The 27756-nt window shown below is 32.1% G+C and overlaps 1 protein-coding gene across 3 annotated transcripts in view; it reads right to left on the reverse strand.

Annotated features, from left to right (window-relative positions):
• The window catches only part of LOC148313953 (cytosolic carboxypeptidase 1-like), a 134422-nt gene that overhangs the window by 100735 nt on the left and 5931 nt on the right, over positions 1–27756 (reverse strand). For all 3 annotated transcript variants that reach the window (XM_088277466.1, XM_088277474.1, XM_088277483.1), the window contains exons 3-6: positions 4965–5047; positions 3956–4031; positions 2071–2214; positions 1207–1377 (exon numbers count right to left, since the gene is read on the reverse strand). In XM_088277466.1, the coding sequence (XP_088133592.1) occupies positions 1207–1377; positions 2071–2214; positions 3956–4031; positions 4965–5047 (474 nt within the window). The remainder of the gene's footprint in view (positions 1–1206; positions 1378–2070; positions 2215–3955; positions 4032–4964; positions 5048–27756) is intronic.

Raw genomic sequence — 27756 nt, forward strand, 5'->3', positions numbered from 1 at the left:
ATATCTTATCAAAGACTAAGAGGGCTTTTGCCTTTTTTCTGATGGAACATTTAAAACATCTTGATAAATCATCCACAAGGCTTAAAATTAGCATTTGAGCACAATTAAATAGTTAATATATAAAATATTAAATTACTGTTACTCATCCTCGCGATTGTTTTTGCTTAGAATTTTCACTCATGAATTACATGAAATTATAGTAACTTTAAACATAAAGAGTAAATCCACTCACGAGTAGGCATAGGCTATGAAACTTGAAAAGTTGCATAAGCTGTAGCTAGATTTCAGTGACACTTGGACGTTAGGAAAAAAAAAATTACTCATCCTTGGTAAATTATTTTCAATGTATCTGAAAGGTTATACAGATCGCTTAGCGGTAGATACCTGCCTCAAATAGTTCTGATAAATATTTGGTTACTTGCTGTACCAACTAGTAATAAAATTGGATAAAAATATGATGATGATGATAGTGGTACATATTTAAAAAAAAAAATTAAACGTCGTCAATTGGTCACAGAGTGTTGAGTAGGCAGATTATGGGGCGGGGTAAAAGATGACCCGACATATTGTTTCGCCTTCTGCTCGATCTTGGAATGGCCAAGATGTTGGGCAGGACGCCTCCCTGAGCAATAGTCACGCTAGAGAGCAACTTATTTCATTTTGGATGGCAAACACCCAATTTCCAAACTTATATATTATTAACCATATCCGCTCCCTAGGTGGAGCATATGGAGTCCACAAACTGTCTCCAGGCTTTTCTGTCGGCTGCCAGCTCCCTTGCATCCTCCCAAGTCAGATCCGAGTCCCGAAGTTCTGACGAGAACTGCCGACGAATTTCCAAACTAGCACAGTTCAAACCCGACATTATAGTTTTTTCTGAAGTTTTCTGCCTTCGCTGGTGTAGGAATGGAAACTGGCATAATTGGGCTTTTTAAGGTTGCCATTCTATTCAATAACATTTAACTGTTTGAGCACATGTTTTTGGATCGTTATTATCTATTGCATATATTTTAATAGCAGTGATTTAAGTAACATCTCCGAGAAGGCTAAGGGTTTTGGATGAATACAAACGCAACTACAGTCATAATGTAACCTTAAGGGATGAACTTAACACCCATTGCTACATGATGATGATATTTCTATATCATAACTGTAATGAGGTGACTAACCATGATAAAAGGAAATAAAATAAAAAGACGATATTACCTTTTAGGGCAAGCTGACTGAGAATCCATAACGTATCATACAATAAAGCTTCAATATGGCCATTATTTGGCTCTCTACGGGAATGGATTTGCAAAAGAGCCCGTATAACCACCGAAGTCACATTCTGTTTCACCATCTGAGAGACAGCTTGCAGTCGGGGTGAGTTCCCAACTAAAACATTGAAAATAAAATTGCAAAGTGCACAACACAATTTAATAGAATATTAGACACTGCACAGTAAAATGTAACAGTGGGTCATTAATTTACAAAGCAATGTTATAGGAAAAGTTATTATGATTGACATTAATTAGTACAGATCTTCAATTGGCCACTCTAAAGAAACAATTGACCATATATCACCACTCAACATTGTAAACCTAGTATGTAACTCTATTGACAGTAAATTTGCAAGGGAGATTTGAAACATAATTTATTGATTATTTGGTTACTTTACGATATTTCATATATAATCGTTATTCTTGCAATAATCTATGTAATATTTACCAAATAATTAAAGAATAACGGTTTAAGTCTTAGTAAGTATTTTAAAATGAAAAATCCAGAGGACTCAATTGAATTGTAAGTACGTCTATGATAACAGTGGTATAATTTTTAAATGAATATGTATATTACTAATATACAATATATATTTACAGCTTCTTGGTAAAGATCACAAAGAACCCTAAACCTAAATAATTAAGTAAACAAATTCACAACAATATAAAAAATAATTTGGGAGCACACTTCAGCACAAAAATGACAAAACCTCAACTCAAGCAGACACCATTACGAAGCCAGGCTATGCGAAAACTTCACAAGTTGTTAGTTTAAGCGCGTTGTGTTTTCAAATTTCAGTTTACATACCCTTTTTAGTGGCACTATCTTTGGATGTGAGATCCACAGAGGAAGAACTCGCTTGACTAGTAATACTTGCTCTGAGTGCGATATTCTGCATGAACTCTTCATTTATTTCGGTAGCGCTCTTCTTCTGAACAGTTTTTCGGGATACTGTAGGGTAGCGAACGTTGTAATGGATGGTGGAGAAAACAATATAACATTAAGAAGTGACGGGGAATGAATAATAAATTGAGGTAATAAGGATAACATAAAATTCTAGGAGTCAGGAAAGTATAGGTTTCTTGATAAGTAACACTTTCTCTGAGTGCGATATTCTGCATGAGCTCTTCATTTATTTTGGTAGCGCTCTTCTTCTGAGCAGTTTTTCAGGATGCTATAGGGTAGCGAACGTTGTAATGGATGGCGGAGAAAACAATATAACATTAAGAAGTGAGGGATAAAGGGATTGAATAGTAAATTGAGGTAATAAGGATAACATAAAAATTTGGGAGACAGGAAAGGAAAGGTTTTTAGAATCGCTAGTGATTTATTAAATTACCTTTACATTTTTGACATCTCAACATAGACAAAGAAGAATGTGGAAGTCAAGTATTTGCAGGGCTTGTGACCTGTCATAGGCTGTTTAATTGATTACATCACACATGTTAAACATTCACCATTCTACCCAAAATTGACAACCATACTACTTAAATTTTTGCAACATACCATTATCTCACATACCATTTATTATTTGAAGGTTTGGCAGGAAGCCTAGATGCTTCTGTATCAGATCTGGGCATGCGGTGGGACAGTTTTCAATATACCGTTATCATTAATCTCATGACACTTCATGTGAGTTTAGTAGAGCCATTTATGGTTGGATCGGAAGAGCTTTTATTTAGCAGTGACCCTTTTTTTTTTCTTTCTTCATCTATGTATGTCCTTCTTCTTCCTGGCTCCATCCCAACTTGTCGTCTTTGTAGACTGTTGGGGACAGCTCTCCTCGTCCTCAGGTTGTAGGTCCTACAACCTTTGACGAACTTGTTTCCTCTGCTTCACTTTGCTTACCCCTGGAATCCTGCAAGCTGACCCTAACACTTTGGATCACTGAGAGAAGAATCACCCTCGCTGCCAGACAGGTTAGTGCATCTTAGCATTTGTTTTTCTATAAAGCTTTGGTTTATTTGACTATTGTTTTTACCCACCAATAAACATGGACGTGGAGCCAGGGTGGCTCAGCTAACTAGGGCTCTATCCGCTGTCATTGGTCAAGCGATGACCGATTATCGGATTAAACGAATCGCTCACTCCTTTCAAGAACGTCATAAATCAAAAATTGTAAATTTTCAGTTGTGCATGCTGTCAGAATGCCCAATAATAATAATAATAATAAATTTGGATAACTTATGTCGCGCCATTTTACCTCAAGGGCCTCCAAAAAATGTACTTTATCCCAGCGAAAGAGGCTTATTTTTAACTAAACATTTATCGCTACAGGGATGAAAGTATTGTTTTTGCATTTTGAAGAAAATGTATTGTTTAATTATTTTTTTAAAGTTACTAAATATTTTTCAAATGGAGAAAAAACCTTCAGGTTTTACCTGAAAAGATCTGTTGCACAGTAAAAAGTTCAATAAGTGGCTTGATTTTGATTTTTAATACATTGTATTATATTTTTAAACTTTAAAAACGTTATCCTGAAAAATTAAGTTTTTTGATTTATGACGTTCTTGAAAGGAGTGAGCGAAATGAGCCTGGATATGCTTTAGGGATGGTGTGTGCGACTAGTACCCGAATATGTCTAATTTCTCATTCATCTATGTTGAGATTCAAAAATGTAAAAAAACTCCTGAGTGGTGAAACCCACATTTGTGAACGAGTATTTGGACAGTCTCAAAATGTGGTTAATTACCTTTCACTGGTTTAAGACAAACCACTTCTCTGATAAGGGCCGCTATATTGTTACAAGTTGCTGTATCTCTGCAGGTCTGAAAACAAAAATACAACAATAATATTATACAACTCGTTTTAAATATCTAGTATTTGATATCAGAATGTAGACATAGACAATGGGAATAATATATTTGACCTAAATATAACCTAAAATGATGTTTAAATATTTATTGAAAAATATTACAAATTCATTAATCTATAAGAAATAATCTTTGATACTTCAATTTCTTGAAGACAATAAAATTCTATAAACCTTATAAAATAAAACTACTAAGTCGACGTATTCGCTACACAATGCACAGTAAAAACAACATTTAGGAGTTTTTAAATCATATTTTGAAATAATATTTTTTAAATCATATTTTCATTTAGTACACCAAGTACGGAGTGCGTGGAAGTTTTTGGTAAGGGGTAATTAATTATGAGTATTTCAATGTTTTAGTACATAAACCCTGATGATGACAAGGTTCTTGTCGAAACCGGTTTGATAAAGTGTACCAATAAAAAAGTGGTTAAAACAAAGTTGTTTAATTTTATTAAGTTTATAAAATGTGCCACAAAGTATCTACGAAAAACATCAAGAAATAAAACTGCTTTGTTTTCGACCACTTTTTATTGGTATTTTTCTCCAACCGGTTTCGACAAGAACCTTGTCATCATCAGGGTAAAACATGTACTGTTTAACTATGTAGTAGTTTATAAAATGTGCCACAAAGTATCTGCGAAAAACATTCAATAAACAATCAAATTCATTTAAATTGATGGTCATCTTAATTTTTTAAATTGATTTTTATTTCATAGTGTTTCCAATTTTTTAACAATATTTTTTCTGGTTAAAAATGATAACACCTGGCTTCACACTGTAGTGTATGTTGTATTATATTGTATTTGAATTAAGATAATATTAATTACGATAATAATAATATTAAGATAATAATAATATTACTCCCAGAGTACTTATTTTTTACCTCTAGTAAAGATGCCAGGACAACAAGGGATGAGGAATTCCTACTCCACAGTTTATCCAGTGTTGGTTGACGAATGGAGACATCTGAAAAATTCAACATGGTATCATATTTATTTATTTTTTGGAAAACCAACAGAATATTTAACAAAAATAACAAAAAAAATAATAAAATTTAAAAAATAACATTCCAATTAGAGGTTTTCACTTAAGTAATCTAAAAATAAAAATAAACTGTAATGTACATAAAAGTATAACTATATAATAAACTTACATTACATGTTTTTATCAAATAATAGATATTTTCTTTATCAACTAGTCAAATAGACATCAACAGACAATGTAAGTTTAGGTTAGGTTAGGTAAAAATTCAACTCTTGCTTACTCAAGGCAGTAATAATACAGTAAACCTCAATATAACGGACCTATATTTAACGAACTTCTGATATAACAGACAAAAAATAAGTTAATTGTAAAAATAAAAACGTCCCGTTAATATTATACATGCTTGAATTTAAGTGTCATCGCATGTAAATAATTTTTAGTGGCCATGAAAATCATGTCATACTCTAAAAAATGAAAGAATGAAAATGAAATAGAATTTTGTTTGTGTTTTGTATTGTTTATTTATATCTAAATACGGTGTTCATATTTTCATATACAAGTTTTTATTAAAGTTTGTTTTAAAGCTATTTTTATATAACGGATTTTCGGCTTTAACGGATACCCCCTCTACCAATTAGTCCGTTATATCGAGGATATACTGTATATTTTCCATAAGCGTAGCTAACTCTGAGCAGTAGATGTTGATTAAAATTCACCATTCGCTTTAAATCGACTTTTACTAACTCAAGGCAGTAAGAGTATTCAACTTTATCATCTTCTACTATTTTTTTTTACTATTTTTAAGCTTTTAAACATTATTTATTGATTTGGCATTTAATTTGCAGAACTCCGTTTTAATTTATGTATTAATTTTTAAATCAAACACAGATTTTTTTAGTCTATTTAGTTGTATTTTATTAACAAAAACACATAAAAAATTTATATTGTGACAATTGTTTCGCCTAGTTATGGCATTTTCAAACGAATGTCCATGTCATTCGAATGTCATTCGTTTTAAAATGCCATAACTAGGCGAAACAATTGTCACAGTATATTTTTTATGTGTTTTTGTTAATAAAATACAACTTAGTAGACTGAGAAAATCTGTGTTTGATTTAAAAATTAATACTTTTAAAATTTTATGAAAAGACCAGTAAGAGTCGACTTTACCTAGGCAAAGTCAAATCTTACTGGAGAATCAATCTACTTTTCTTGTAACTTTTTACTTTTGGCGCTAAGATATTAGGGTAAACATTGCATAACCCATCTGTTCCTTTCGAATTTCAGTATTTAAAAAAAAAAAATATGTGTATTAAAATTGTATTCATAAATGTATGCGAGAAGAACAAAGAGATGCAGTTCATCGACTTTATTTGTTAATAATATTGTCCCCACCACATGTAACTCATTTAAAATCGTATTTAAATCGTATATGGAGGGCAAATTTTTGTGTGCTCAGATAAGATTAAATTTCAAAGGCGACACTGGCTATAACACCCAAAATGGGTGAAAAGCCATTAAAAAGAAGAAGAAGAAGAAATTTCAAAGGTGTATACGTCGCGCTCGCTCTTTTTCGCCCTTATAAATGTTTTATAATTTTCGATAAATAAACAATTGTCTTCATTTGCGCTTTTCCGTATTCCTCATCATCAGTGTTCTAGTACCATCTATCGAAACGTAAATATTGCTTTTTAAACGGTTGCCCGAAAATTGTAACGATGCGATGTCAGTTAGCGTGGCTAATAACTCGTATGGCGGATAATAAGTAATTCGGGGACCGCCAAAAATTAGCACGCGTGTGCGTCCGCGTGTAGGAAGTGGGGAAGTATCCACACCGCGCAGGGACCGTGGGGAGATCTGGCTCCGGGCCAACAGTCTAGTAGAGAGGTGCAGCGCAAACAAGAGGAATGAAGAAGAATCATTGATGAACCGCTCGAGATAATTGGACCACTGTGTCCATACTACACAGTCTGTGGGCCGCCGACTGTGTGACTGGGGAACTGTGCCGTGTGCATACCTATTATTAACGCCATTTTCATTTATTTTGCTTCTCATAGTAGAGAAAACCTGCAGGCGCTGACAAAGGTATATAATGTGTTCAAGGAAAGTATTGAATGTTGACATATTCAAAATTATGAAAGAGATGAATGTAGATCTGGGTGCAAAAATAAAAGATAGCAAAATTTTGGAACAGGTAGATGATTTTGCATATTTGGAAGTATGTTTTCTATAAATGGAAATATTGACAAAGATAAAGAAATAAGAGTGAATGTTCATTTATTTGCCGATAGTAGAGAAGGCCTGCAGGCGCTGGTAACAAAAGTGTATAATGTGTGCAAGGAAAGTGATTTGCTGATGAATGTTGACAAATCCAAAGTCATAGTTTTTGGAAGAGATAAATGAAGATCTGGGTGAAAAATATATTAGTAGTAAATGGCAAACATTTTGAACTGGAAGACGATTTCATATATTTGGAAAGAATGTTTTCTAGAGATGGAATGATTGATGAATATAAGGAAAGCAGAGTGAATACTAGGAATGGAGTGGATAGGGCACTGAAATCACTTAAAGCAAATAAAAACGTATCACCGAAAGCTAAACTGGCAGTACATAACTGTCCTGCTACCAACTCTAGTGTATAGAAGTGAACCAAGGAGCTGGCAAAAAAGGATAAAAGTAGACTGAATGTAGTTGAAATCCAATCTCTCAGATGAATGTGCGGCAAAATGATAGATGTTAAAATGGTGAAACAAGGATCAGCGAGGCTGAGATCAGCATTACCGATAAAATTAAGAATGTAGTTGGAAATAGGAGTAGAGGAAAACTTGGCATGATCAAGTATTTTAAATATTTGAAAGTGGTCAGGTCAGGAGTCGGGCCAATCGGCGGCTATGTATGAAGGATGCATGAATCAACTAAGATTGTTTGAAAGACAGAGTGGTGTGACGTTCTATTCTCTCTGAAGCGGGGATATGGTAAGTCAGTCAGTAATTTATAGGATTACTATGGGTTCACAATATTTTGACTACCCAGGTACGTTTAATGTCTTTAAAAGCGGCCTCTGCTAATTGATGCGTGACGAATCATAGCTACTTTTTAAAATCGTGTCGTCTCATATAAGATACAAGATATTTATTTGTTTTGGCAGTGACAAGATAATTTTAATTTCAAAATACTAACGGGCTATTTGTTCATTGTTAGAATTCTAAGTGGGTAATGATGTGTTATAAAGATAATGACATTCTTTCAAAGGATGAATACCCCTTCGAAATAGCTCGATATAATTATACTTAGTATTATTCAACTCAATAACCATTGTACCTACAAGCTTTGTTTTATAGCTGATGAAGTTTGTATTTCTGAAACGGGAGTTTAGGACGAAAATATATTTAAAATTTATATTTGTGATTTTCCATTTTATAATTGAAATGTAACTTTGTTTTAAAATCACTATAAATATTAAATTTTGAGTTAATTATAATATCTACCGGTTTCGAAGCTAACCGCTTCTTTATCAAGACGATAGATTCTTGATAAAGAAGCTAGTCGTAGCTTTGAAACCGGTAGACATTATAATTAAGTTATAATAAAATATTTGTAGTGATTTTAAAACAAAGTTTAATTTTAAATAAAAAATGTATTTTCTTAGAAATTATATGATATGTATTGTATTATAAAATAGAGAATATAATTACAGGCAAACCTCGTTTTACGCCGGAATTCCATTCAGACACCGACGTAAAAAAAATCGGCGTAAAATTAACACAAATATAATGGATTATATAAGGTCTCTTTAATATGCAAGATCCGAACCCCAGATTAATTGCATATAAATAAAAGGGTCTCTGCTAAATAAAAGCTTTTTCAATCCAACATAGGTGGCAGTTGTGAACTCATATGTACTGTGTCATGAGATTGATCAATATATCTAGGAGTTCCGAAAAATTTAGTAGTAGTCTGCTTATCAATCATGGGTAGGATGGTAAATGTTACACGTGTGTAAATAGATCACTTAACCAGCCAGGTCATAAGCCCTGTAAATAACCAGAATTTAGTTTTCTTCTTCATCTATGTTGAGATGCTAAAATGTAAAAATAACTCGTAAGTGGAGACAACCCAGATTTGTGAACAAGTATTTGGACACACTGTTATGAATAATTTCTATCAAGTCACTGTTTTGTAAACAGATGCTTGAAAAATACTTGATATTGTAGTATTTTAATACTAAAAATACTTTTAGATATTGTAGTATTTTAATAAATACAAATGACTAATAATATAATCATACAAAACTTATTTCATTACATCAACATCAAAAATAATTTGCGATAAATATGTATATATAAATAACTACTTATATGTTTTAAATTTCAGTATTTGTATAAAACTACCAATGGTTGCCAAAACACACGACGTTTACATTATATTTAATTTGTTTTCGTGTTTTACACCTCTAAAAAAACTCAATTAAAAATATATACAGATAGAGCTGACAGTAAAAATAAAGAAAGTATGAAGGTAAACAGAGTATTTTTATTTAAAAGATAAAAACGATTTAAAATTATTATTTTTAGTAAATGTAGTGTTTGTGACCACACAGACCCACCATCCTATCGTCATGAAAATTACGATCAAGAATAACACCACATTGTTTTGATGCAGTGCTCTATGCACCACTAGCTAGGAAAAAGAAGAAAACAACATCAAGTCTTAGATATCCTCAAAGATTTAAATCTGTAACAAAACAAGTTTCTTAAGTATTCCTTGAGAAACACATAACAATTAGTAGTGTCCAAGCTTCACAAGTAAGTATGAGTACGGATATGCAACCTGGTGTGAAAAAAATCGAATTAACTTGAAAAAATGAAAGCATTAAAAAAATTGTGAGTGGCATTATGGGGTTTTCATTATGCATAATCAACCCAATCAAGCCAGCAAAAATGTATTTTACCTGAGATCTCATCATACATGAAGAATAATATGAAAGGGCAGGTGTCAACAGGGCTTACCTGTGATAGGCTGGTTTAAGAGGTCACTTTATTTTCGTCAAACATTCACCATTCTACCCATGATTGATAACTACACCACTCAAATTTCGGAAGTTGTATATACTCGTATATCCTTTAATTGACACCTTCTTATGAGTTCTTGGCAATATCTACGGTTGAGTTTAGTAAGTTTAAAAAAAAAGTAGTAGGGACCTTCATGAAATATTGTAAGATTTGCATCGAATTGTTTTACACACTAGGAGAAGCCTGAAAACATGATTTTCAAAGCTGAAAATGATTTTAATTGTTTTCATTTGCTTTATGCCAAGGATAACAGATAAGAGCTTTTTGTTTAGCAACTAGGACTTAGATGCCCATTGCTAAGGAGACATTTATCCTCAGATGCGATGTTCTGTGAGTGGAAGGCAAAGTAATTTCCTTCACAAGGAGCTCCCTCACTTACATCATACATGTATGTATTAGATCAAATTTCCCCATTATGTTCAAGTAAATTAAAGTGCAGTTTAACCTGGATTTTAAATAATTAACGAATAACCTAACACCGTATCTATACGATTTGGTGCTCTACGGACCATCCGGGTGCGGATAGGGGTCAAAGAAGAAAATAGAAAAAAACAAAACAAAAGCATTCCAGAAATAATTAAAATACATTTCTTGCTAACATTTTTAACGTGTTTCTTTTAAATTCATTTCAACAGAATTTTGCTGACAGGCGAAGTATTGGGTTGGATTCAGAACTGGGAAACATAATTATAAAAAATCCATTAAATTAGAAAATAGTGAATTCACCAACGTGACTATACAGTTCTTTTATACGAAAGATATGCAGCGATTTTTTACAAAATAATGTTTAAGGTTTTTTTTCTGGAATGGTACGAGTACCAACAATTCTTTTAAATCTAGAATAAAACATGAAAAATGGAAGTAAAGGAACCAAAGAGAATTGTTTGAATTCCCTTAACATGTTAAAATTTTACCACTTTGATGTAAATTCCATTTCATTTAGAATATTACATGAAAAATATGAGTAATGGAACTGTAGATTATTGCTTGTGTTTATTAAACATGTAAAATTTTTACCACTTTGATGAAAATACCGTTCAATTTAGAATGAAACACGAAAAATAGAGTAATGGAACGGTAGATTATTGCTTGTGTTCATTAAGCGTGTAAAAAGTTTACCACTTTGATGAAAATACCATTAAATTTACATAGAATAAAACACAAAAATATGAGTAATGGAACTGTAGATTATTGTTTGTGTTTATTAAACATGTTAAAATTTTACGACTTTTATGAAAACCCCATTGAAAGGAAAAGCTTATTTGAAGGAATAGCTTGTTTAAAGGAATATAGTTTTCAAGACAATAATTATCTACCTTCAAGAAAAACTTCTAATTTTCTATGTTTTTGGTAGTTTTCAATTGGCCCGCTCAAAAATACGCCATTCAACGGATTGTGGTTTCTTCAATATTATATTTTCTATAATAATGTGAGATTCAGACTTGCATATTATGTACTTCACATGACTTTCGAGAGCTTTAATTAAGATATGCCTCTTTTATAAGTCTGACAATTCGTCGGCTGGATTGATGAAGTATGTCATAATAAATTTTAATCGTAATAAATGTTATCATAATAACATGATCATGATTTATTACTCACTTACCTTTTTTAAAATTCATGACCAATAATAGGTTACAATAGTATCATTTTTTCTCTCGACACATCGAAAATTCTTAGCACATACGAATAATGACAGAGGAGATCAGCTGACATCGAATGACATTTAAAGGATGCGATTGTATATATGTCAACAAGATTCAAATGAGTTAGTAAAAGTATTTCGAGAATACAGACAGCTGACAGGTAATAATGAATTTATAGCAAACGTAGCAGCGAAATTCGACTAAACTACAAAGTTGTTGCTGAACAATGCTTGCAATACAATGCATACATAATGTAGGTCGATGTATGTATTTTTACAAACTACAATAGTACCAGTTTAGTCGACGCCATCGCAGTTATTTGAAGCGATGAAAACACGACGAAACGATCAATCAAATATTTAGTGGTTGCCCTCATTGAGAAAGGTACTTAAATTTTCAGCGTTTTCAGTTTTCAGGAAGAATAATATAATCATACTAAAACGGTTTTTAGACTCAAGGAGCTGTACTAGCCCAGTGAGTTTGTGTGAGTTAAGTATTTTAAACGATGCATAATACCGTAAGCGAATAGCGCTCTGCTCCAATGTACTAAATGTCCACTCAGAGTAAATATTGTTAAAAAAATCTTTTTATACTCGACAGAAAATAATTATGGGACTCTATGCAAAGTTCAAAGCTAAATAAAATGGCATTTATAGCTATGGTTTTGAGGTAGTTTTAAGAACAATTGAGAGTTTTTTTTCCAAATTTATACTTTTTATCGTTTATTTATTTATGGTTCACAACAATAAAAACACATTACTGTGATTAAAAATATTGGATCGAGCGCAAACAGCTTAGCATAATATTAAAAGCTGTAGAATATGCAGCGCCACTTCGTTTTTTTGTATTACTTGTATAGTATAGTATGCCAAAACGCAAGTATACGTTTACATGTGTAGTATACTAAGTACATGGTTTTATCTAATAGTCATTTACTGTGATTTGGCAATTGCGCGAGATATGTGACTATTAGTTCTGTGTGCATTCCTAACAAAAAATAAATATCACACGATACAACAAACCGGCTTCGGGAATTAAGGTGCGGACAATCTTTGTAATTAAAATAACCCACGATATTTTTATTGTACGTATAATAAATTTCTTATTTCTGGGAAGAAATAAATTTGTGTCTTTTCTGCGTACAATTCAACAGGTAAAAACATTTTGATGAACACAAATGAAAGGTGACTTTGAAATCCTGAATGCTGAAAAATAGAATAAGCATTAATTGTCTAAATCATTACACAATCTAAATACATTATTTCAAATTGTATTTTTTCTATTACTTAAATAATCGTGTTAATTCTAAATTTGATAGGATTCGATCAAATAAATTTTAAGGCTAAAACTAAAATATTAACTAAATGAGTATTTTCTTTTAAAACTGAAATGGTCTCATTGTTATGATTATTTTGTATGTAATAAATATTTTTTCATTAATATTTTATTTGGTAAAAACTCTTATTTAAAATCTATTGTGACATGCATTTAACATCATTATCAGACGCCACATACAGACACGGTGTTTGGTAATGATGATGAATGCATCGAAACACGTGACACGTTAAGAAATAGCCAACTATTTACCAAGTAAAATTATATTATTGTCCGCCTTTGTAGTGTAATGATCAGCATTACCGTTCTGGAGGTCCCGGGTTCGATTCCCAGTGGGGGGTCAAATAAATAAAAGTGATTTTTTCACTCAAATATTTATTTAATATTACCCTGGACTGGTACCTGAAGCGGAGGGCTTATCACCTTTCCTTCATGTGTTAACGATTGAGATAACACTGTTTATATGATACAGTGCCCTATGCACCATTGGGATGCGGTAAGGGTTTTGAAAATTATATTAAAAATGGAAAGATATTTTGATATATCGCTCACTCCTTTCAAGAACGTCATAAATCAAAAATCGTTTATTTTCAGTTGTGCTATGTTTTCGAAATGCCCAGAAAATGTACTATATCCCAGCAAAAGCGGCATATTTTTAACTTAATATTTACCCGCTACAGGGCAGAAAGTGTTGTTTTTGCGTTTTGAAGAAAAGGTATTGTTTAATTATTTTTTAATAAATATTTTTCAAATGGAGAAAAAACATTCAGGTTTTACCTAAAAAGATCTGTTGCACGGTAAAAAGTTCCTTAAGGGGCTTAATATTTATTTTTAATACATTATATTATATTTTTAAACTTTAAAACGTTATCCTGAAAAATCAAGTTTTTTGATTTATGATGTTCTTGAAAGGAGTGAGCGATATATGTATTATGGATATATTACCGCTAAGTGACTACCGAATCATTTGATGAAATGAACAACGGTGAAAACCTTGAAAAAATATTATAATTAATTTTCACATCGTATTGGAATGACATTGGAGTGGCATGTTAACGACTGAATTCATATTTGGGAATCAGAATCCTAACAATTTGAACCATGCAATGATATGTGCCCACAAGCAGCGTTACAGTTAGATATCAATAAGCAATCGGTCAAGAGCAATATTGTAATATAAATAATCTGTCGTCAGCAGAATAAATCAAATTTAAAGTACCTATTCAACCTTTCATCTGGGGCATAGCGTTGTACGGAAGCAAAATGTAGATTTGTTTAAGTGAGAACGCCCCGTACATGAAAACGTAAAAATGGGACCTTTAGAACGTGCATTTGTTTACAATATATTACTTATTACAATACTAGGAAAAAAAAGTAGGAAAACGTACTAGCTAATAGTATGATATTACGTTAGACTTATTGTAATGGATCGATATCTTATACTTTAGTTTTTTTTTAACAAATCACTGTAAATTATTTTAGAAGATAAAACAATTTGTTTATATAAGATACATTGTCCGCCTCAGTAGTGTAATGGTGAGCACGCTCGGCTACCGTTCTGGAGGTCCCGGGTTCGATTCCCAGAGGAGGGGGTCAAATAAATAAAAGTGATTTTTTCACTGTAATATTTGTTCAATATTACCCTGGACTGGTACCTGAGGCGCAGGGCTGATCACCTTTCCTTCATGAGTTAACGATCAAGATAACACTGCGTTTATATGATACAGTGCCCTATGCACCATTGGGGTGCGGATAAGGGGTTTGAAGATGAAGAAGATGTTATATAAGATACAGATGTCAATGATTTTCAGAAACACAAGAAAATTTATTTACTATTATAAATAACTATTAATTAAGATAACTTTACACAAAATGGCAAAGTACTCGTAGGATTAATCACATAATGAGTATGAAAACGATTTTAAAGTAGCATCAAAAGAGAAAATCAAGAAAACAGCAAAAATAATACGAATACGACCGTCACAAATTCGGAGGAGCAACGACACGATCGGAGTCAGTTCTATTCATAAAACCCGCCATTAAACTCAGATATGAAACGTTAACGAAAATTTATATGTTCCAGTCATAATGTCTGAGAAAACTTACATCACGACCGTCTAAATATAATATTAATTAATTATTTCAGACACGTCTCTTTAACGCCGGCGTCGATAGGTGTTATCGGCCGATATCGGCAAAGTAATGGTTTTCTATCACCGGTGGAAAGCAATCGCTCGTCAGATGGGCGCGAGATGTTTTCTGAAACCTGAAAACTTGGCCGGGCGCCAGATGAACGACGCGTTTGACGTCGACTAGCGTTGAAACACGCTACTGAAAATATCAACAAACACTCTCCGTAAGTGTCAGTGACAATGAAGCTATTAGTATCAGGCTGATTATAGTATAAGCGTGTGATACAGCTTTACAAAAAAAGGTTTATAAAAATTACCAGAAAAATATATGGACTGATCGAGAAAATATGGTAATAATCGCATGTAAAATATATTCATTATATACCTAAAAAATAGTAAACTAATTATCTTTATAAATACATAATAACTAGCATATTTTAACTATGCACATCATTGTTGGATAAAATTCAATAAGTTATAGCGGAGAATAGTTCCCTGAGTTAATTTAATTATTTTTAGACTCTCCTCGTCTTTCGGAATATACTAGAAGTTTTTTCGACATTTTTGAATATACTAGAAGATGCAGCTTCAGAAAGAGAATATATATATGTATATATATATATATATATATATATATATATATATATATATATATATATATATATATATATATATATATAATGTTTGTGTGTGTATGTTTTCTGATTATATTCTGTTTTTTTTTTCATTGTGGATCATACATATAATTTGTATCAGATTTAGATCTGGGAGTGTAAATATCAAAATAGAGTTTGTATATAGTACATAGTAAATAAGATATATTGAATTTTAAATGTTCAATGCCCTTGTGACGATATTTTGTAAAAATGGCACAACAAAACAAGCTAAATATTATTATTATTATTATATTGGTGGTTAAAAGATTTCAGATTTCACTAAATGATTTCACTAAACTATTAAAAAAAACATTATTTAATTTTTTTTTGGATTAATGTTTTAAAATGATTTTATTATTTCTAAGAGATTTTCTCAAACAATAAAACAATATGCGTTACATTCTACCCTGAAAGTGATCCTGAAAGGGTTTATTTATGTTGGTGGATGACCAACTTTTGGTAAAAAAAAAAAAACTTTCCAAAACGAGAAAAAAACAGCAACATAATGAATTTCTTTTCTAACTCCTTAAAATACAAAAATTGAAATAGTGCTAAAACATGTCATTAACCCGAGTTTCTTAGTAAAAAAAAACAAAAGTTCAAAACTAGGTACTTATAGAGTATTATAAATAAAACACAACATCTTTGGTGTTGTAATGTAAACATTTTAAATTGAAGAGCGTTCGCTTTCCGAATCGTAAATCAAGACCGTGTGTTGAGACTAAATTATTGTTATTTTTGCGGAATTATTTTTCCGAGATTTAATCAGTTTCATCAGCGTGTGCACGTCATAGTTATTTTGAATTGAATAACCGTAGGATCGAGAAGGGGACACGATCTAACGACCAGAGAATCTTCCCTCACCTTCTGCCAACTTCTTATAGCCTACATTTCCTTTAATACAAGTATAAAATGATTTATTTCGCTACGGCATGAAATACAAACAATAATTAATATATCCCCAACAGCTGTTCCCTATATCGCGATGGGCGAGTATGAAAGGCAAATTAGCGCGTTTGATCGACCGTGAATGCAGTGTTTGGATTAGCGATGAATTTTATAATCGGAAATTTTTCCGTTATAACGTGATGATACGTGGCCACAAAAACATGTTATCGCGTATTTTATAACGCAATAATTTAATGGGGCGATGAAACCATATAACCGTAATATCTTGCAAAAATGCCGGTATATAAATTATCCAAAATTGTTTTGACTAAAAAGCTAACTTTTTGACGTGACGTCTTTTATTCGTGCGCATACAAAGTTACAACTTACGATGTTAATGCATACAACTTTTTGGTAGCAAATAAAAATGAATGTTTAAAAAAACTAAAACACTTGTAAAATACCATTACAGATGTTCTCATCAACGTGTGACATTATAAACTTTTGAAAAATCTCAAAAATTGTCGTGTGGACATTGATAAACTCAAAAGTGGTTTTATACATGTGTTTTTTTTGTATTCAAATCATCACTTTTTTCCAGAAAAGAAAACATCTATCTTAGTTTTCATCGGATTGCTAAAAAAAACAAGCTTTTAAAGTGAAAATATGTCAAAGCGAATCTGGGTGACGATTTTTGATCGAGCCTAATTTTAAGATTCTGTAATTTCTAAAGAGAAAATATTGAGAAAAGAATGTACAGGAACATTAAATCTATTAAAAATCTTAGTTACAAAAATCATACGAATCATTATATTATCAAAAACATGCTTTTCAACCATCTTTAAGAGAATTGGATTTAAAAAGTAATAAAACACATAACACAGTAGGTATGTTTGAACAAAAAAACATAGGTAAAGTTAATAAAAAAATGGATCACGTTTTGGTTAAAAATTATAAAGTGTGGGCATGTCTGAAATGTGAATCGGTATCGATCGATGTAATAGTATGTACTTAATAGTAAGAGAACATTACTAGCTAAGAAGCTATTCAGGGCCGGAAAGGTCAAGGGCCTTCGGGCGAAAAATCTTAACAGAGCCAAACCGGTGGTCGTCGAAAAACATTAGAAAAGAAATACAGTTCATTTATTATATTCGATAAGTACAAATGGTTCCTTTCGTACATAATTGTTTCCTGAAAAATGTACGAAACTAGAAAAATCTTTATAAATAAAAAAACATTCCTTTGTTCAAAATTTTAAAACTCCCAAAGTTATTCACTGATTGCTTTAAAATTTTGTTTCATTTGAATACACGCCTGATTTTATACACACGTGCTTTTAAAAAATGTTTCCTTATCGCAATGGCGGCGCTATCGGTTGAAAGTTATAGCAATGCACACAGAGCTAATCATTGCTCATGGCGGACAGCGTGCTTTTTGTATATCCACAAGCATTGCGAAATCAAACATGTTAAAAAATTTATAAATTCTCTTTTTTTTATTTGCATAGATTGCGCCACAGCAACATGTTGACGGGTACAGCTCGTATAAAATAAAAACATAGTTTAAAAATGTATATTTTACATAATTTAAAACTATTTTGAGTGTACATATTTAAAAAATATATATATTTGGGGCATACATATTTAACTGAGTATTTACTACGTATTTATTGATTATGCAACAGATTTCTTAAAAATGACTAAGAGGTTTTAAATCAGTGAAATATTCAAAAATCGAGGGCTATACATGAAAAATATGAATTAAAATGCGCAAATCTTTCATATCGCAAAATAAGGTGTATTTAGAAGTATAGTCCGGCACACATTATTTATGCATTGATGGTGGCTTTAGTTCCTTTTTGTACCGTCTGCACAAAAAAATATACCGTGTCTATAAATTATAAAATATTAATCAAGATACTGCACGAAAATTATTATAAAAAAGTTTGATTTAAGGTCATGACGTGGTCTGATGGAAGTACATAAATGTGTAAGATTATAAGGGCGCCTTAGGAAAATAAACGTACCGATACTGTACTGTTTTTGACCGTGACTCTGCGGTAGGCAAGGAATCCCAACCAGCAGACTGTAGATTCCTCGAGTTCATACTCTCTGGTCACCGAGTGACCGTAGCAATGACCCACATGTCTCGGGACACCGTGCCAAGATATCTTGACCGAATTAATTTGATAAGGAGACCCATTACCGGCGCGAGGACCAAATTAACTAAAGGGTATCCAAAAACGAACAAAGACATAATGAGTGATAAAATTAGCTAACCGTCACGCCACTTTCCCGCAGGGGTAGGCAGAGAGAATAGAGCGCCACACCACTCCGCCTTTGCAAACATTTTTCGCCTATTCTACATTCATGTTATTTCGATTAACATGTCGATTATTTCGACTCCTGATGTAATCGCTTTGAAGTATTTGACACACCTGATCATGCCAAGATTTCCTCGGTCTTCTTCTGCTTCTTTTCCCAACTACATTCGCCTCAAAAATTTGTTTTATTGTTCTTTCCTCACTCATTCGTTCCACATGCCCAAACCATATCGAAACACTTTTTTTAAATTTTATCGATGATGCTTATCTCAGCCTTACATTCTTTAATCATTTCACCATTCGAACATCTATCGTCAGGGGCGTGCCTTCCATATAGGCATAAAAGCAGTGCCTAACCTAACTTACCCGCGTGACATATAAAAACGCAATCAGTATATACCCTATCTTACTAAGTAGTACTAGCTTACCTTACTACCTACCTCTACTGTCTGCCCTAGTAAGTAGTACCTAGCTTTCATTACTACCTACCCTAATCAATTCTCTGTGCACGTCACTATTTCTCATGCATCGATTTGCCACAAATTCGTCTGTAATGAAACCATAAAATTCAAAAGAAATGAAAAATAATGAAATCATGACTATTTTCAACCGTCGCAATATCCGCATAATAAATAACAATAACACTGCGGTGATATGATGTACCATTGTCGCCAAACGAACGAAGTAATCAAAAAGTTTAAACGTAAGTAATATAAACTTGTCCACATACTTTGCAGGGAAACCGTAAAGTTGTACAATTAAAAACAAAATCAAACTTTCTTTGATTTATTAGATTGATAAAAGAAGGTCATTAAACAGAATATAACAACGATAAAGATGAAGATACGACTATTAACAATACGACTATATGTAATTTCTATTAAAGTGTAAACCTGTAAAATCATCACGCGATACGTTCGAGAAATATGGTCGAGTTATCTGACAACGCGACGGGTTTCCCAAAGAAAGTTATAAACATAAATAACGTTTCCCCCCTGAATTTGGAATATTCCGGGGATTGGCCATTTGAGTCAAGCACTATTAGGGAAACGTTCGTGTGCAATCACATAACGGCTTAACCTTTTAGTAACCAAAATACGATACATCGGCTTTCGGTAGTCTAGCGAGAATTACCGGATCCGTCGGATCTGACGTCATGATTTATAAAAGTGTCGGATATATTTTGGACAGTATGTTAGGCTTTCCTTCAGGATGTGCATTTTTTTATTTTTTCATATTATGTTTTTTCTTTCAATAAGCCATACATCTTAAATTTAGAATTATTGATCATTTACATCTTACAATTAGTTGTAATATTACAAAAACACTTAAGGAGAAACGAGAAAAACAAAGCACATGAAACCAATTCCGTTTCCGCGAAAAGTAAGTTGTGTAAAGCTGTGATATTATTAAAAAAGATACATTTTTATGTTGATAAACAATATGCAATAAATTGATACAAATACAATACATTTATTGCATGACTATTGTTTTTTTAATAAGTAAATTTGTTAATGACTCAAACGCCAACTATATTCCTTTCAAAATCAGATGTCGGGGTCGTTTGATCTTCAGTGTTATGCGTACGGCGTAAAAAGGAGGTGGGTATTAAGTAAGCAGCATTTACTTGTTAGTCATTTAGTATTTTTTTATAACGTTGCATACATTTAGTTCAATAAAATCCGAGAGATATTTACGTCGCGCCACAGATAAAACAATGGCACAGAGTGTTTAAAAATTATCAAACACTTTTTATATTATTTTTTGATATCTCATCAAAGATGAAGAAGAATATGGAAGTCTGGGCATTTACGGGGCTTACGACCGTCATAGGCTGGTTTAAGTGATCAATATGAAAATAACTCCTGTAATTGGAGATAATCCAGATTTTGTGAACAAGTATTTGGACACACTCAAAATGTTGTAAACACTTTTTATATTTGAATTAATTATTTAAAAAAAAATTACACTTGTGTAATACCTTATGAGTTTTATTTAATAACACACAATAAATTAAATTAAATTCTTATAAAACGTTAATTCATACGTTAGTACGCTCTTCTAAAATACGTTTTTATTATTATCGTCTATGTTTCCTTTTCCAAAAAGTCTCGTTCCTAAACCCCCCCTCTATTCATTACCCTACCAACCTTTAAATATACCTTAATATTTTTTTACTCGATTGCTTTACTTTTCACGTGTAAATGAAAACGTTTGTAGTTTTCGGAACTAGTCGTGTGTAATGAAATAAAGTGGTATTATACATGTATTAAGTTAAAAATAATCAACGTGTCATTCCACAACGTTAATGCCTAATCAATACATAAAACGAATTATTTATGTTAAAAACGTGAGTTTTCTGACAAAGTAACCCCAAAAGTCCGGGTAACCAAAGGGTTAACGATCGACAGCCGCATTTCGGATGGTATGCATATTATCTCTAAAATATTACCAACAGTCATAAGCCACAGCGGTACAATTTTGTTGAAATGCATTCAAACAGACGATCCTGCATTGCAGATAATTCGTACCTAAGAATGAGAAAATAGGACAATGAAATTAATTCGATGCAAGAAGTAATAAAAACACCGAAATAACTTTTGTTATGTTCGTTTTTCCACACAATAAACTTTCTGAACTGTCTAGATTTACGTGAAATATAACAAAAGATTTCTAAATAATCACATCATACTCTTTTATTTATTTGTGTCTACAATAAAGAAACAAATTTGATGAAAACTTATATTGAAAAATTAATTATAACATGTTTACACATAGCTTACAATTTAATCAGATATAATAATATATTTGGTAAAACAAACATTTTCTTTAAAGACAATAAAGCAATCTGCAAATAGATTTTGCATTGCCTTAATTTTATTTTAATATTATATAATATTAAGTACCTAACTACATTTACAGGTAAGAGTTTATTTCCCATGAAAATATATAACCAAATTACTTCATAAAAAATATATATTAAAAAAATATCTTAGATTTTTTATTTTTAAATATTCCTATTATCAGTCAGTCCTATTATTATTTTCAGTCTAATATTTATTTAATAGGAGGCTGATCACCTTTTCGTCGTGTATTTAACGATCAAGATGACACTGTTTCTATACGATGCAGTGCCCTATGCATCATTAGGTGCGGATTAGGGTAAGAAGAAATAATCGTATTTAGGTTTGAACAATTTAAACACCGAATTATTCCTACGGATGTATGTGATGTTAAATTTGAGTAAACTTTATATACTTAGTCTGGAAGTTGGAAGTTGGCCATCCACAATGACGAGGAGTTCAACAAGCTGCCCTCCAGCGTGACGACCATCGCTCAGGAAGGCGTCCTGCCCAACACCTTGGCCATTCTCCAGCCCATGGGATCAAGAGGAAGGCGTTTTAATTTGTCGGCACATCTTTTCCCCGCTCCAGACTCGACGGCCCGAGACCGATTGACGACGCATTTATTTTTATTTTTTGCATATCATTATCATCATCATCCTATTATTATTATTATTATTATTATTATCCATGTGTTTATAAGCGCCCTTGAAATATTATTTTACGAAAATGTCGCTATACAAATTATCCAAATTATTATTATTATTCACAAATTACTCAACTGAAAATTTGACCAGTTTGGTTGTCAATCATGGGTAGAATGGTGCATGTTGCAAGTGTGTAAAGTGATCACTTAACCACCCTATGACAGATCATAAGCCCAGTAAATAACCAGACATCTATATTCCTCTTCATCTATGTTAAAATGCCAAAATGTAAAAATAACTCCTGAGTGGAGAAAACCCTATGTTGGGAACAAGTTGAAAATGTTGTACTCAACAAAATAAAACATTTTTTTTGTCTCTCATTATCATTACACTATTAATAAATTCTTATATAAACTATTAAAAACACATTTGTATAAATTATTCGAACGTTGAAAATGAAAATCAGTTTACTATATAATTTACATTTTTTGTTGTTGCTATTTTTGGATTTCAATAAACCAATATGCCAATATATACTTATGATAAAACAGGCAAAAAATAGTATGCGTACTGTCCGTGGATACCGGAAGGGGAATTATTGGTTGTAAAGTTAGGGTATTATAACCGGGTGGGACGGGGGAAGCACGCGAACTCCCTCCAAGGCAATATGACACTTAATAGCACGCGATCATCCCCTAGGTGTATTGTGAAATGTTGTCTTAATAATTCAGCTCTTAACAAATTGAAATTAGGTCAAGTTCCACAATACAGCTCGATAATTTGCTAAATTTATTAGAAAATTTAAATTAGATTATGTTTACATTTGCATAATTCATGTAACTAAAAATATTGAAGAAAATTGTCATTAAGATAGTATGATACGTAATACTTATCATGTTACTTCATTTATTTATGCATGAATGTGGAAGAGGCGATTGTTTGTAAAGACAGATTTCTGAGGCGTACTATTTTCTTTGCCTACCCATGCGGAGAAGCGGCGTAATGGTTAGTTAGATTATTTATATTCTTTTCTAACCCTCATCTGCACACAATGGTGCATAGGGCACTGCATAGTATTGATGCAGTGTTATCTTGATCATTAAACTATAGTATTTAAATTTAATAATGGTATTATAAGAGTGCTTTTAAAAAAAAAAATATATCAACAAAGTTAATGCCGAATCAATAAATAATATAAACAATAAAATACTGTTAAATGTTAGCTTAAGTATTTCCATTTCATCTCGTGAAATATAATACAAAATGCAATATCGCTCACTCCTTTCAAGAACGTCATAAATCAAAAATCGTCAATTTTCAGTTGTGCATGTTTTCGGAATGCCCAGAAAATGTACAAAATCCTAGCAAAAGCGGCATATTTTTAACTTAATATTTACTTGCTAAAGGGCAGAAAGTGTTGTTTTTGCATTTTGAAGAAAATGTATCGTTTAATTATTTTTTTAAAATATACTAAATATTTTTCAAATGGAGAAAAAACCTTCAGGTTTTATCTAAATAGATCTGTTGCACAGTTAAAAGTTCAATAAGTGGCTTTATATTTAATTTTAATACATTGTATTATATTTTTAAACTTTAAAAACGTTCTCCTGAAAAATCAAGTTTTTTGATTTATGACTTTCTTGAAAGGAGTGAGCGATATCGCTCACTCCTTTCAAGAACGTCATAAATCAAAAAACTTGATTTTTCAGGAGAACGTTTTTAAAGTTTAAAAATATAATACAATGTATTAAAAATACATATCAAGCCACTTACTGACCTTTTTACTGTGCAACAGATCTTTTTAGGTTAAACCTGAAGATTTTTCCACTATTTGAAAAATGTTAAGTAAGTATATTTAAAAAGATAATTAAACAATACCTTTTATTCAAAATGCAAAAACAACACTTTTTGCCCTGTAACGGGTAAATATTAAGTTAAAAAATTGCCTCTTTTGCTGGGATATAGTACATTTTCTGGGCATTCCAAAAATATGCACAACTGAAAATTGACGATTTTTGATTTATGACGTTCTTGAAAGGAGTGAGCGATATGTACAATGGGTTTTGACATATTATAAATTTATGGGATTTGAAACCAAAGTGAGAATTGTACTAGATATTGTTCACGTGTGAAGATATTGGTGTACTAGGTGCACGTACCGTTCACATGCAACCGAATCGATCTAATATAAATATTCAGGGTCGCATGTATTTTTACATGAAACAATAGATAATGTATATTCTCGAGTGTTTCATACATGCAAAAGTCTTTCAAAGTCGAAATAAATTGACTGCAGGGAAAACAATAATAATAATAATAATAAAACCCTTATCCGCACCCCAATGGTGCATAGGGCACTGTGTCTTATAAACGCAGTGTTATCACGATCGTTTTACACATGAAGGAAAGGTGATCAGCCCTCCGCTTCAGGTACAAGTCCGTGGTAATATTGAAAAAATATTACTGTGAAAAAATCGCTTATATTTATTTTTACCCCCCCTGGGAATCGAACCCGGGACCTCCAGAACGGTAGCCGAGCGTGCTGATCATTACACTACAGAGGCAGGGAAAACAGCGAAACTAAAATATTTCGTGCATGCAACTGGAAAAATGAGTTATTTTAGAGTACAACATTTTGAGTGTGTCCAAATACTTGTTCACAAAATCTGGATTATCTCCAATTACAGGAGTTATTTTCAAATTATTTTCATCTCACTGATAGATGTCACTAGTGAAGTTCTAGTGATTCAAGAATAATGTTTCAAAAATTGGTTTATATTTATAGAACTTCCAAGAGTTTGAGAAGTGTGGTTGTCAATAATGGGTAGAATTGGTGAATGTTACACGTGTGTAAAGTGATCACTTAAACCAGCCTTTAACGGTCGTCAGCCCCGTAAATGCCCAGACTTTCATATTCTTCTTCATCTTTGATGAGATGTCAAAAAATAATATTTCAGAGTCACCTACTTGAATGAAAATTATGTACTTTAATTGTTTTTTTTTAATCAATAGTACCTATGTATGTACAGGTTAAGGGGTGTTATTTTAAAGATTTTTACAACAGCTACACGGGAAATCTACTATTTTTTACGCCAGAATTACCTAGTTTTTCTTCTTCATATTTTTGTATTAAAATCGGGCTCTTACGATGTTTTTTTCTTCTACTGCATTAAAAAACACATGACAAAATATAAGAGGGTTAAATGAGCAATCTTCTATGAACGATAAGTCGACACCTCATTGTCGAACTAATACAATTTTGAAATAAATTGGCCATAGCAAAAGGGATGTTCTATTACAAAACTAAAATTTGGCACAGTATAATGGTGAAAAAAAAAGGCTCGGTAAATATTTGAAGGACAAAATAGAATAAAAAGAAAACATATCAAAAAGAACTCTTTGTGAAGAAGGGGTTGAAAGAATAATTTGAAGCCTTACAATGAACCATTGATAATTTTCTACTTAAAACTAATAATAAACTTTTCATTTAATCTATAAACTACACTAAAATATGCATTATACCAATAAAGCGCTTAGTTCAAAACCTTACATTGTGTTTAATGCCCCTTATTATGTTTCTTCGTCCTTTTTTTGCATTTCTTAACAAACCGTTAAGCCAAAACGGGTCTAGAGAAAGAATTTTAGCGAGGCTAAAAATAAGTAGGTGACCAAAATAGGTCGTTGTATATATTGTTTTAATTAAGCATCAAAAAAATAATGCAATTAAATGAAATTCAGAAAAAACATTTTCACGGTCTCCTGAAACCTTTCATGCCTTCCATAAACAGCGGCGTGAATTCCATATAGACACATTAGTAGTGCTTACTCTACTGTGGTATAAAAAATATGTAAAACCATGATAATTAAGGATATCGTAGTCACACTGGAGAAAGTGATCAAGTGCATTTTTTACAAAAACGTGATCATTGACTTTTTGATATCTTACTAGCTTAATATTGCCCTGAAAAAAATCCCAAAGGATTTTAAACTTGGAAGTATAATATATTGATTTGTTAAAAATGACTAACTACATTCATGTTTATTTTCTTGCCAAGCAAAAGTGACTTAAATGGCCCTCAACATTTTACGTATTGGTAGTTGGTCACTTTCTCCTATACAACTACGAAATATGCAATTAAGTCATAACTAAAAATAAATACGCACTTATTCATTTATCTGTCAGCGAAAAAATACGCTTTATCACAGTTTTAGGACTCGAATGAAAGTGGTGGTCTGTAGCATTATAATTTTAATTTATTTATCAATAAACTGTTTTTCCTGCTGCCTACACTAATTGAAAACTCTTTGCTCCCCACTGCCTATAGATATTATGTATTATATAATTAGGGGTCTTTTAAAGTCTTATTACACTTCATTTCCCTCCCTAGACTATTATATCTGTCCGCCTCCGCAGTGTAATGGTCAGCACGCTGGACTACCGTATTGGAGGTCCCGGGTTCGAATCTCAGGGGGCGGGTCAAATAAATATAAGTGATTTTTACACTTTAATATTTATTTAATATTACCCTGGAGTGGTACCTGAAATGCGGGGCTGATCACCTTTCCTTCGTGTGTTAACGATCAAGATAACACTGCGTTTATATGATGCAGTGCCCTATGCACCATTAGGGGTGCGAATAAGGGCTGGGCGAAGACTCTTATATAAGTGCTTACAAGCTTAGCCCACGTTGAAGACTTTACGCAAATAATGTAGCCCTCGAGGCTTAAGAAGCTTACTACAACATGATAAGTCAATTTAAACACGCAAAGCGTAATGATTAATGATGAAACTACGAAAGTAACATTAAAAGACATAAAAATATGCACAAAATAACTTCATGGTAACACTAGAGAATGTATGAAACTGATTTCAGTTTAAGACGTTATTTTTTAAATAAAAATAATTGTGAGCTTTCGATAAGACCCAAGGTTAACTTAATACTTTTTTCAGGTAATCCTTAGCGGTTTACGTCGGAGCTTGTTACAGCAGTCTCAGGCATTCGTAAGGTCCATTATACGATAAACCGCAACTTAATTTTTTTACACCAAGGTAACATTTGACGTGATTAAATTTTCTGATTAAAATATCGTTTTTGTACTAAAAAAAACCGAAATAAATATACGAGTATACTAGGTTGATGCATAAGTA

Source organism: Brachycentrus maculatus, unplaced genomic scaffold (genome assembly GCF_059751285.1).
Source record: "Brachycentrus maculatus isolate JH-2025_06_01 unplaced genomic scaffold, ASM5975128v1 h1tg000004l, whole genome shotgun sequence".
Classification (NCBI taxonomy): Eukaryota; Metazoa; Arthropoda; class Insecta; order Trichoptera; family Brachycentridae; genus Brachycentrus; species Brachycentrus maculatus.